The following is a 12,937-nucleotide window of genomic DNA, read 5'->3' as shown; positions in this document are numbered from 1 at the left end:
AGAGGTGAAGAAGGTCATACAAAAGCCAACTTGAACAAGTGAGTCTTCAGCTGCTTTTTAAAGGAGACCACTGAGTCCACTGATCTCAGGCTCAGGGGGAGAGAGGTCCAGAGTCTGGGGGCCACAGCAGCAGATGATCTGTCACCTTTGGTCTTTAGCCTGGTGCTGCACAACCAGTAGGCTTTGATCACTGGACCTCAGGGACCTGCTGGAGGTGTAGGGACTGAGAAGATCACCAATGTAAGATGGTGCTTGTCCATGTAAGGCCCTATAGACCAGAACCAGGATCTTGAAATGAACCCTGAAGTTGACTGGCAGCCAGTGAAGCTGGAGGAGAAGCGGGGTGATGTGGGTGTGTTTGGAGGACTTGGTCAGAAGCCGAGCACAGGCGTTCTGAACCACCTGTAGACGGTTCAGGGAGGTTCAGCTCAGACACGTTTGTATTATTTCACCACCTTTTCTAGAAGCTGCTAGTAAACCTTTGTTACACAGCTGAGAGGCTAACAGTCACAGTCCAAGGTCTGCATAAAGGACAATTCACGTTTATTTGTTGTTACGGCCACCAGCCCGGCCTCTTCAGGTGCAGGAGCTAGGATCACCCAGCCCCTGGTGATCAGCCCGACACCGCCCCTCCTCCTCCTCCTTTCCAGGCTGCTGAGCAGCACAGCTGACCTGAATCCCTCTGATGACCCACACCTGGGATAAAAAGGCAGCAGTGCAGGGGTTCTGCTGTCCTCCAGGCCTCAGATTGGTTTCAACCCCTTCGTTTTGATGAGTTTTAACTTTAATAGTCTTAACTCTGAGTTGAAGAGTTTTAAAAAGTTAAAGCTCTGAGTGATCCAGAGGGATCGTTTTAAAGGTTAACTTGGTGATGCAACTTTGACTTTTATTAACCAGGTGTTTTAATGCTGGTAATTGGTCTTTTAATGTTAACCTTTGAGAGTTTACTTTTTGTTTGGCATTATCTTAATAATGCTTTCCATCTGTTTGCACTTGTTTTCAGAAGCTTTTATAACAATTAAACCCATTTTAAACCCACTATCATGTTTCTTATGTTACCCCCTCCATCACATTTAACACATCCTGTCGGGGACGTAACGTTTGTATAGCACATTTAAATGCAACAACGTTGCCCGAAGTGCTCAACATGACATATAAAGATAAAAGCAGTCAAGCAAAAGCACACTAAAACATTACATTAAAAAAATCTGGCATAAGAAATTATAAAAAAACAGGACTACCAAGTCATCAAGGAATAGTGAAAGCTGTAGAGTAAAAATCAGTTTTCAGTAGCTTTCTAAAAATGGCAACAGATGACGCCTGCCTAATGGAGACAGGTCGCACACGTGATGTCAGCACAGAGTCGGTGCTGCCACAGAGAAAGATGTAAAATGATTTTTCTGTAGCCTTGCCCTAGGTACACTCAACCTATGCTGGTCAGCTGACCACAACCCACGAGATGGAACATACGGCACAAGGAGTTCAGGGTTTCCCCCAGCGCTTTATAAGCCTGGCGGGTGGCCAGGCTTTGCTTGCCCACCCGCCAGGCTAAGCGTCATGCCCCGCCCCCTCCCCAACCCTACCGTGTTCGCTGACACGAACGGCACAGCGAAACTAGAGCCCCCATCAGCTGATTCTGATAAAAAAAACAGCAGCGGAACGTGTGCAACCACCCCACCCCCGCTCTCACGGAGGAGTGCTGCGGGACGGAGCATGCCCCCCCCCCCCCCCCCCCCATGGCCGAAGCTGCCTGGCTTAACTCATTTTCTGGGGGAAACCCTGGGAGTTCACATCAATGAGTCCATTCAAACATTTGTACGCCAAAACCAAAATCTTAAACTGCACACGGGACTTAAGTGGGATCCAATGCAGAGATGCAAGAACAGGAGTGATATGATCAAACCTATGTGTGCCAGTCAGGAGTCGAGCTGCAGCCTGGCAATACATCCATGTTTAACACCCAAGAAAAGACTATTGCAGTAGTCTAAACAAGATGTTAGAAGTGCATGGATAAGCTTCTCCAAGTCATTCCTAGTCAAAAAGGATTGAACCGTAAAAAGCTTCCTTAGGTGAAAAAAATTAACTCGAACCAAATTATTGACTTGCACATCAAAATTAAGCTGAGAATCAATCTTAACACCCAAATTAGAAACAACATCCTTTGCCTCATATGAAAAGCTACGCATCAACGACTGAGTAACTACAGGGGCACCACTCGGTGCAAACATGATCAACTCAGTCTGAGGCCTAGTCCACACGTAGCCGGGTTTTTTAAAGACGGATATCCGCCCCTCCAAAAACTTGCATCCACACCACCTCGTTTAAAAAAAAAACTCTGTCCACACGTACCCGGATAAATACGTTGTTAAGGACATGCCAGACCTGTAGGCGGCAGTACTTCCCCCGTTCTTAACCTCGTCCTTCGTCTGTGGTCTTCCGCAAGGAGCAGTAATTCCGCTTGCAAAAACAAACAAGCAAAGAGCGCTTGGACAATTGATAAAGCGAGCGCAGCTCTGAGGGCATCCATGCTGTCGGCTAGTGTAAACACAGGTCGCACACGTGATGTCAGCATTTTTGTGTCGTGGAAAGTGACGTTGCGGACCTTAAAACTCCGGTTTTGTCTGTCCACACGCAGACACCCAAAATGGAGAAAACGCAGATCTTCACTTTGGCCGGAGTTTTTAAAAAGATCCGTTTTCGTGTGGACGACAGGCCAAAACGTAGAAAAATATCTACGTTTTGGCAGATCCCCGGCTACGTGTGGACAGGGCCTTAAGCTGCACTGTGGAGAACATTACAACCCATCCAATCGTTAACCTCGCGAAGACAACTCAGAGTTAATTCCTTAGCTTTAAATTTAATTAACTCAACAATTCTTCCAGCCTCGATATTGACCTGTATGTCAACCCCCCCCAGCTCCATTTTAGGTGTATGACTCACGTTGCAAGGGGAAGACCCAGCTGAAGCTGAACAAGAGTCAAAAGGATGGGTAAAAAGAACAAGGATGAACACATCCCTTACAGGAATAAAACTGTGAAGGGGGACTAGAGATTGGTATTTACACACTTGTCTACAATCAATAACGTAGATCTCTACGACCTGAAAGGAAACAAACAGAGCTCAGATGTTTCATTACTGCAGAAAATACATCACTTAAGTTAAATAAATGTTTTATTGTTGCATCTTAAAGGGCGTATGTGCATTATTATGACATTACCATTAAATAAGTGGTTATTTTGGTCTTGATGATGTCGACAATAATATTGTTTACAGTCAATTTGTTGGACAATATATCGTCCAGCAAAGTTTATCGTCCCAGGCCTCGGTTAGTGTAGCTGACCACCACCTGTGTGAGCGACTGGGTGCAGTGTCAGGAGTCCTCTGACTCTGAAAGGTGCTACACAAGTGCAGGTCAGGTCATGTCACTTCACTTGATAAGCTCCAGTTAAAGTAACCGTCTGAACGGTGTGTGGTGTTTGTCAGCCATGTTGTTAAGGGACCAACCAGAGACATTCCTGCCAGTGTTTCAGGATCAAGGACAGCCAGGTGAGAGGCTCGATGAGTCTGCTGGACTGTTTCCATCCAGGGCGACCTGAGCTAAATGGAAAAGGGCTCTGGCTAGCGGGGGCTAGCATGCTCCTGTAGCGCAGGGCAGCGGTAATAAAGCTGCTGCTGCGTCGGTGTGTCACTCGGAAAAACACGCAGAGAGCGAGTGAACCAACTCTTCTGAGACTTTCTACGTTTACGTGTTCACTCGGTAAACTCTCGGTCTGAACCACCGGCTGGAGACGAAACCTTTTCCTCCTCTGAAAACTTTTCTCTCCTCCGAATGAGTCTGACTACAAAGCACCTCCACAGGAAGAGCCAAACGCTTTTCCAGGCATGCTTCTGAAATATTCAGACTGCTGCTAAAATAATCAGACTTGATCATTAAACGGGACTCACCATCCGGTCCCTACTGCCGCTCTCCGGGGCGCCTTCAACAACCGAGACTGCCGTTGGGAGCTCCGAAGGGCCGCGGAGCTTGGAACAAGAAGCCGAACGGGTCCAGTTACTGGCAGGGAGAAGAAAAGCCAAAAGCTGCAAGGCCCCGGGCCCGTGTCTTCAGTTAGGCCGGCGAGGGACGAGCCTCGGTCCTCTTCTGTTTGACAGAGACGTGGGGATAAATGTCTGACAGCTGCTCGTCTTCGGTCCCCTCTGTTCACTAACCCCTCACTTTTCTCTAATTCTTCACTTCAGAAGACACGAATCAAAATACTCACGCAGAATATGGCGGCTGCTCGAAGGCGCTGTTATCGCGAGACGACACCAGCTTACTTTCGACCAGTGGTGGGAACTCCGGCTCTTTTAAGAGAACGGGTTCATACGGTTCGGCTCACTAAAATGAACCGGCTCTTTCGGCTGTCAAACGGATCCTCACAATTTTTATTTTTTAAAATTAACGCATCACCAGAAAATTATGTAAAATGTATGTGAAATAATTGACCAATCTATAAACTTACATTAAAACAACTTTTTATTATTTCAAAATAGACTTGGCAGTGGGAACTGTCTCCCCAGCCGTCATTGGCATCTACAGAAGGAATTCATCACTAAATAAAACACATCAGATGTAATCATGATCTAAAACATGCAAGAAACATGATGGAAGCAGACTGCATGTCAGCTAAACAGCAGCCTGCCACGCTGAAGTTGTAAGTGTGTGATAGTCTGGCTGTAGAAAAGCAAAGATAATCACACAGTAAAATTTGTAGAGCCTGCTTGAAAATATATTTTTGCTTTGCAAATTCCACACTCTTATTTTGAATTGTCAATATTGATAAAATGTGTCAACCTTGCTGCATTTCATGCTTTAAAGTCTCTTTCCGGAGCATTTATTTTATTCGATGGCACCATCTACTGGCTGACAAGCATATCACACAAATCATCTCTAGAATCATATTTTTTAATATGGCGATTTCACGTTTCTAGTTATAAATGTGCTTCTGTAGGCGACAAACAGCTAAAACACGTTGTTTTACGAGTATTATTCTCATGTCATGTTGTGTTCTCAGACATTTACATTTTAGAGACTTACTCGTCCGTGAACAGTTCATCAACTCTGTAATGTTTCTTGAATTAAGCACGACGTTCCATGTTCTTTGCAAAAGATGTTTATTTCTCCTCTTCGCCAGCTGTCTGTCATTCCCCTCATCACCACTCTCCTCTGTCCTTAAATAGATAATCTAATACCGCCCCCTTGTGGGCAGAGCCATAACAGTTGTCACCACATCCCTCTTTGTCCCACAAAAAAAAAAAAAAAACATTTTTCATGCACTATTAAAGATTCAATCTTTGCACCAAAATGCTAAAATAATGAATACACACATTTAAAACACTATTAGACACTCATTTATACAGTTCATCAACAAAAAAAAAGTTAATTTAGACGTTACTTGCTCTTTAAGTGCAGCATCCTATGATACATGAATATGACGTGTCACATGACACGTTACTTAACTCAAGACCACCACAGTGTTTACCTAATCAGTGTCGCTTATGACTTTGTTGGCCAATACAGTTGAAGAATATTCTTGTATGTGAATTTAAATAAAATCATATATTTTTAGCTGGCCAATGGGGGCCCCAGAACACTCGCGGGCCCCTAGGTTTAAGCCTTATCAAGCCTGTGGATTAATCCGGGTCTGCTTGCAACACTATAGATGGTTTTCTGTGTGGCTGTATGTGTTTATGATTTCATGGAAAAGTCAGTGATTGTTCACATGTTTATGATGTATATTAGTGATTGTTTCAGGTGTTGTTGAGGTTTTGTGCACGCATGTGTATCTGCTAGTGTTGAAGGTGTTTTAGAGAACAATAGGTACGCATGACCACTTCCTTCATAGCACCCTCAATAAAGACTAGCTCCTTCGTAGCACCTGCAGAAAAAAATTTCTGGAGCCGCCACTGTTATCTCTGAATTATATGGACACTGTATGTACATGTATGACACTTCTGTTGCTATCTACAAGAATTATATTGTCTATATTAAAATGGCTGAGTACTGTTTTCTGCTTCTCTCTCATATATTAAGTGTGTTTTTTATAAATACCTGCCATAGATCTCACACACCTGCTGTATGAACGTTTCAAAATAATTTAGATTCTTATTGTTTCACTGATTTTTATTGATTGATCCTTTTTCTATAAGTTTTGACTCTAAGCTCTGGACAATAGGAACATGTGTCCCCGCAGCAAATCCACTGTTATTAAAACACTGAAACACATGTCCTGTGTCAGAGCTACATGTGTGATGTTTGCAGGGAAAAAACACATTAACATCAGTTCAGAAATCAAGGAGTTATGGTTGATTTACATGCTGACACTGCAGTGCCTCTGCTCGACCGTCATTGGTCATTCAACGCGATGAGAACGGAGGAGGGGGCTCCCACTTGCCCGCAAGGGACACACGCAGCGGGATATGCGCTTGATTCCTGGAAGGTGTGGAGGATCGTATGTCTCTTTCAGTTGTCCATTGAGGAAGTCGAAGATGTGTGGATATTTGGCCTGATGATTACTGGATTTCTTCTGATTGGAGTGGGAGGATATCTGGTTTTCTGGAAATTTGGGAAGACGGGAGCAATTGGAGGGTGACCCACACCCACGGAAAGCACCGCCCGGGCGGAGACCTCACAGACTGGGACGTTACTCGTGGTGAGTCGCAAGCTGGACAATGTCCTAGCTGCTTTACCGGTGTTAGTGCGCAAAATGGATGTCATCTCAGAGAGGGTCACCGGACGGTATGGAGATGTTTAAAACCTAATTGGCTTCACTGAAGGACTGGAAGGACCAGTTAAAGACTGAAGGCAGAGAGGAAAATTATCTCTGCCTGACCCAAACAAAGTCTTGTTATCCAAATCTGACGCCATGGCAGCCTTGAGATGCCAACAACAACAACACCCACGAAGGAAGGAATGCAGACAGATGCTGTGAAAACCCGACCTTCCCCCCCGCCTTCAGATTGTGGACTTCTGCCTAGCGAGGTCATCAACCTGCAGGGTCAATGTGCTCTGCGTTCCTCCCAAGATCTCCCTCCCACCTGCGATCTACAGTGGTTGAGTGCCGTACATGGCTGCTCTCGCTGGGGGAAACAGGATCCCAGCCCCCCCGCCTTCCTATTGTGATGTTGTGTTGTGTTATCTGTTGCTTATCTGTTGAGGTGTTTTTTTTGCAGAGCAAAGCTGCCCTCCTGGGGGGAGAGTAGCTGTGAAGTGCCTCCCCCCCCCCTCCTCCCGAATCCATTCCTCATGTTATCCTTTTTCTCTCTCTATTAAGGTAGAGCGACTCGGTTGCGAATGACCACAGTCACCAATTCTTGTCATGTGTCTTGCCCATGTGTGTCTGATCTCTGAATTGTGTGTACTGAAACTCTAACTTCTCTTCCCTGGGACAAATAAAGCTTTTCATTTTCATTTCATTTCATATTTAAAGCTCAGTTTGCTCCACTGGTTTACTGTGATGCTCACCTGTTCCAGCCAGATACCTGCATCATGGGGTTGATCTGAGCTGAGGAAGAGACTCCTGTTGTTTTGTTCATCTTCATCATAATAATGACAACATTAGATGACAACAGGTGCTCACATAGGTTTGTGCTGATGAACATGTCTGAGCAGCTTGACCACGTTGTTGTGTGTCGGGGAGGAAACATAAAATCTACAGCAGCCACAGAGCCATGCTGATTTGAGCGTGTCGCTGCTCGCTGGAGTTATATCAGCTCTGTCTGGACGTTAGTTGGAAAACTTTCTCTTTCAGTCGTGAACACATTACTGAGCGGTTAAAATCTTCGCTTCTGGGCTTCAACGTCGGCGCTGAGTGAGAGGAGTGTAGTTTGTCCGAGACAGCGGAGCTTCAGACACCGGCAGCAGACGCTGGAAAAAACACTAAGAAGGGGGCGCTTCGGCTCCGCGCTGATGCCGCAAAGCATCATGGGAGTTGTAGTCTTTGCAGTAAAATAGGCCAGCGGGTCAGTTTTAATATATTTTTGATATTTATCTCGGGAGCCACAAACAAATGTTCCGCGGGATTTTCTGTCTGGCACATGTGCTGTAGAGGATTCTGAAGACGTCTGGATATTCGTGGTGTTGGTGTCAGGTTTACTGCTGTTTGGCCTGAGCGGTTACCTGGCTTACTGGAAAATTAATGAGCTGTAGAGGAATATTGGCTCAATCCTGGAGCTCAGGGATGGATTTCACCATGCTGTTAATGCACAGACTCATATAATTGTCGAGATGAGTCGTAAGCTGGAACTTTGGCTGACATTCAGACTCTGGCACAGAAGGTTGATGCCATCAAGGATAGAGTTGACGGATCAGCACGGATTGGGATGGATTAATTTACGCCATTATTGGATTCAGAGGGGTTGGAGACCAACAGAACTTTAAGACAGAGAGGAAATTATCTCTGTCTGGCCCCAAAACAAGTTCTTATTTGAATCTGGTGCCCTTGAGCCTGTGAGGCTGAAGTGATTACTCCCCTCAGAAGAAATGTGGAATGCTGCCGTCGCCATGGTAACTGTGTTTTCCCATCCCAGCCTGGGCGGTGAAGGCCGTTGAATCGTTTCCAGGAGTCACTGTGCTCTCTAACTCAAATACCTCCTTCCCCTGTCCAAACAGAGGTGAAGAGCGCTGCTTATCGTGGCTGCATTCACTGATGTGTGGAGAGTCGCAAACCCTACCTCCCCACCTAGTGGACACTTATGTTGTGTAATGTCTGAAGTCTGTTGCATTTCTGTCTGAGGTGTTTTTTGCAGAGCAAAGCTGCCCTCCCTGTGGAGGGTAACTCTGAAGTGCCTTTTTTTCCCTCCACCTGAACCAATCCTCATGTAAACCCTCTGATCTCTATTAAGGTAGCGCGACTCGGGTTGCGAAAGACCACAGTCACCAATTCGTGTCATGTGTCTATGCCTATGTATGTATGTCTGATCTCAGAATTGTGTGTACTGAAACTCTAATTTCCCTCTGGGATGAATAAAGTATCTTAGAATTGAACCTTGCCTGATAAATAGCTCACCTGACTGGATTGTGAAAACCAATCCTTGTGCCGCTAGAAGTGAGCCACATATGAGCTGAGCCTCAAACATGTAACGTCCAAAAGGGTCATTTTTCACCTAAATATTGACCAACATTGTGACCTTTCATCTACAGAAATAAATCCACTTCCTGTTAGGCCTTCTAAATCCAGAAGGTTCTGCTCAGTGCTTGTTGGCATTCCATGAAGACAAAACAGTCAAATAGGCACTCTGTCCCAAGGTCTTGCTCTCTGCTTAGAAGCCAGACAACATTCTTCACTCTGAATAAGTGAAGACTCCATGATTTTATATTTATAAGTTAAATAATCACATGTGATGAATGAACAAGATGTTTAAATGAAATGTTTCAATAATCTGTGCTTTAATCAATGATGGCTTTAAAATGAATATTGTTCTTACGATGATCCATTTATATCACAAATCAGGATGTGTTTTATTTAACAAGTTCATCATTGTTTACACTCACACACATTACAACAAGACACTCATTGAGGTTAACATGCACCTCACATAAGAGTTTTCAAGATTCGTATTCACAGTGTTAAAAACATCTTTGTATTTAAAGGAGGGCGTGGCTTTCTGACGGATGTTGGTAAATACTCAGAAACGTGTCAAATTCTGATTGGCCAAACTCGGCCAGAAATCATAACAAAGTAGTTTAATAAAACAGGAATTACTTCCCGATTAATTCAGTTTCCAGCTGAACCCGAATCGGGAAGGAAGCAAACTCCTTCGACCTTAAGTCAAAACCTTTCTGCGACGCTGCGAGTGATTACAGACACAACAGCTCGTTCCAGAGCTACTTCAACTCTCAGACGTCCAGCTTGGACACCTGACCTGCAGACCCCGGGTTGCATCTCAGGGCCGGGGGAGCTGAACTCAGAGGAAGCTACTAATCTCTGAGTATCGTGGTTTCGACGTCCGGTGACCTCACCACTCTGACCGCAACCCTCCAAACCGCCGGGAGCAACTCACACAAGGGTATCGTAGACCTGCATGCTGGTGTCTGATGAGATTTTTATATTTAAACAACTGTAGTTTATTACCCAACAAATTCTTTTACACCCAGATTTCACAATTTCCCTCAGATACAAAGAACGGTTGCTACAACATCTAGCGTCCACCACACCACCTCTCATCATTCATATCTTGTCATGCATAAACTATTAGTTTAGGAAAAACAATTAAATTCATTTTATAAACTCTAAACTGACTCTGTCTGAATTAAAACAAAGTGTGTTTATGGTCCCTAAAGAAGCAAAGAACTCTAGAATTTTCTGATTAAACACTCAAAGATCAGTCAGATTGATATTTCATATTTATTTGGAATCATCACATCTTATTGGTCATAATTCTTATGCTTTAATTGCTACATACGACAGGATTTGGATTCTTATTCCTGATTGGCCAACAGCAACACAACTCTACCGCTGAGTCTGTTTGCTCTGCAACGTTGATGTTTTATCTCCACAAATAACACGAGCCTGGAGGAGTTCTGCTGTGTGGTGGAGTTGCTAATGCTAGTCGTTAGCTTCTACTAACCGAGACATTCTCTGCTGTTTCCTGGACGCTAAACCAACAACAGCCTTCCCCGTCGTGAGTCCAGATGGGTGGGTCCATGAATGTTAGTGACAGTGTGACGTAGATCTGTCGGGATTTTCTAATCCTAGAGTTTCACCGTCTGTTTTCTATCAGAAGCTACTGCAGGAGATAGGTGTAGGAGACTATTTTCATATTCAGCCTGCATGAACCACTCAGAGTGACCCGTTAGAATCAGAAATAATCATTAAAAATGTTTTAACAGTTAACCACACCTTTAATATTAATGTTCACCTATCTAAGGTTTCCATGACAGCGGGGATGGGGGTGGTTGGAGAGCAAGCGTGACCCTTTTCCCTCTCGCATGTGTCCTCGAGAGCCGGGGTGGGACGGGGTGGGGGATGATTTTCCCAGAAATGTCAGTGAAGATACAAGGCCAGGAAAGGGCGGTGCAACACAGAAGTTTCCAGGCCAAATCGGGACCCTTGACAGGGATGTACGGTAATCTTTATTAACCCTCTGGAGGCAGGTGTTAAAATCTACCTACCTGGTTACTCCACATACGTAGTTCATGAGCATTGTTTAACCCAGAAGTACCCCTGAAGGACTTAGTTGTTCGTCCTTTTATCGACACTTATTTTGAGCCTGAGAGGGTTAAAAAGCTCGTCTGGTTAAACATCCTGTTGAACCTAAAACGTCTTTACTGTAAACCCTGCCTCTACAAAAACCCAGAACATTCTCCTCTCACGGTCAGACACATCGATGCTGTTTCTGCAGCCCAACGAGGAAAAATGCTGTCGTAGCTACTGACGCAAAGGCAGCAGAGCCGTGCTTGCAGCGCTGTGGTTGTCTGGAGGGTAAAGCTTTGAGTTATGGCTGTTCCCTGACTAGGGAGCTGTGGGTTAATGAGGTATGAGGCTATTATTCCCCCTATACCACTTATGGGGCGTTGAGAAAACCGCCGAACCTCAAACTGCTCCAGTGGAGTTGCCCAGTAGCCAGTAAACCTGCCGAGTGGGGGAACCAGGAAGGGAAATGTACAACAAACAAACGCAGAAAATCCACTGCAGCCTCAGCCTTTCATCGATCTGAAAGGAAGAGTCATGAAGGCCAATCTGAAAAGACAGACTGGAGTTTGCCGTGAAATGGTCAGACCCGCTGACTGACTGCAGGTCGGTGTGTATTTGTGAGAACCCTTACATTCATGGTCTGCCAGCACGACTCGTAACCTCAAGAGGACTGACTCAGAGGACTGCCATGGCTCTGAGGGTTCGTGTAAATCCTCCCTTCGTGTAACCTCTGGTACCTTCTAGTTCCACTCACAGAGCTGCATGTCCCCCAGTAGGTGTAGAAATACAATTTCAAATCAGCGGTGAGGTTCACAAGCAAAACTGTCACCGTTTTTGTTTTTCTCCAGTTCCGTGTCACTGTGGACGTAAAGCTATATGCATACGGGCAGAGGTGGAAAAGACCCCAGAGGTCCTCACTGCGTCATGGTCTGCGTCTGCGTCTTCCTCATGTGTCTCCTTGTGTTCCCCATTTGTCCCCAGATCTTCAGCCCTCTAGGTTTCCCTCCTCAGGTATCCCCCTCCCAGGTCCAGTGCTCCCGTGGTCCCCCTTAGTCACGCCCCTGTAGTTTTTATTTCTGTAGTGTTTTCCTTTTCAGCCCCCCCCCCCCCCCTCTTAGAATATTAGTTATGTTTGCTGCTCTTCTGGTCTTTAGGTTTTACTCTTAGGTCATTTTCCTTTAGTTTCAGCCGTTCATGTTATTAGTCTCTTTTGGTGTGTTTCTCCCCCCCCCCCCCCCCCACCGGTTCTTTAGTTCTCCTTCCTCAGATTATTAATTAGTTGTTTTGCTCTTCTTGTTGTTAGGTTTTGTCTTTAATCTTAGGCCCTGTCCACACGTAGCCGGGGATCTGCCAAACGTAGATATTTTTCTACGTTTTGGCCTGTCATCCGCACGAAAACGGAGTTTTTTCACACGAAAACGGATCTTTTTAAAAACTCCGGCCAAAGTGAAGATCTGCGTTTTCTCCGTTTTGGGTGTCTGCGTGTGGACGGACAAAACCGGAGTTTTAAGGTCCGCAACGTCACTTTCTGCGACAAAAAATGCTGACATCACGTGTGCGACCTGTGTTTACACTAGCCGACAGCATGGATGCTCTCAGAGCTGCGCTCGCTTTATCAATTGTCCAAGCGCTGTTTGCTTGTTTGTTTTTGCAAGCGGAATTACTGCTCCTTGCGGAAGACCAAAGATGAAGGACGAGGTTAAGAACGGAGGAAGTACTGCCGCCTACAGGTCTGGCATGTCCTTAACAACGTATTTATCCGG

The 12,937-nt window shown here is 45.2% G+C and overlaps 1 protein-coding gene across 4 annotated transcripts in view; it reads right to left on the bottom strand.

Moving 5' to 3' along the window:
• tab2 (TGF-beta activated kinase 1 (MAP3K7) binding protein 2) overlaps positions 1–5,204 on the bottom strand; it is a 53,539-nt gene extending 48,335 nt beyond the window's left edge. Inside the window, exons 1-2 of one of the 4 annotated variants that reach the window (XM_015975510.3) lie at positions 4,263–4,357; positions 3,946–4,141 (exon numbers count right to left, since the gene is read on the bottom strand). Coding sequence is in view for 1 of the 4 variants with exons in the window: in XM_015975511.3 (XP_015830997.3) it covers positions 3,946–3,948 (3 nt within the window). In the remaining 3 variants the exon portion in view is untranslated. Of the gene's footprint in view, positions 1–3,945; positions 4,363–5,077 lie in introns of those variants that run through there. The other 3 variants (XM_054734067.2, XM_015975511.3, XM_054734066.2) reach the window with 3 other exon arrangements.
• Positions 5,205–12,937: the final 7,733 nt, after the last annotated feature.

This window comes from Nothobranchius furzeri, chromosome 2 (genome assembly GCF_043380555.1).
Source record: "Nothobranchius furzeri strain GRZ-AD chromosome 2, NfurGRZ-RIMD1, whole genome shotgun sequence".
Classification (NCBI taxonomy): Eukaryota; Metazoa; Chordata; class Actinopteri; order Cyprinodontiformes; family Nothobranchiidae; genus Nothobranchius; species Nothobranchius furzeri.
Note: the sequence above shows the minus strand (reverse complement) of the source record. Positions and strands in the feature narration are given on the sequence as shown.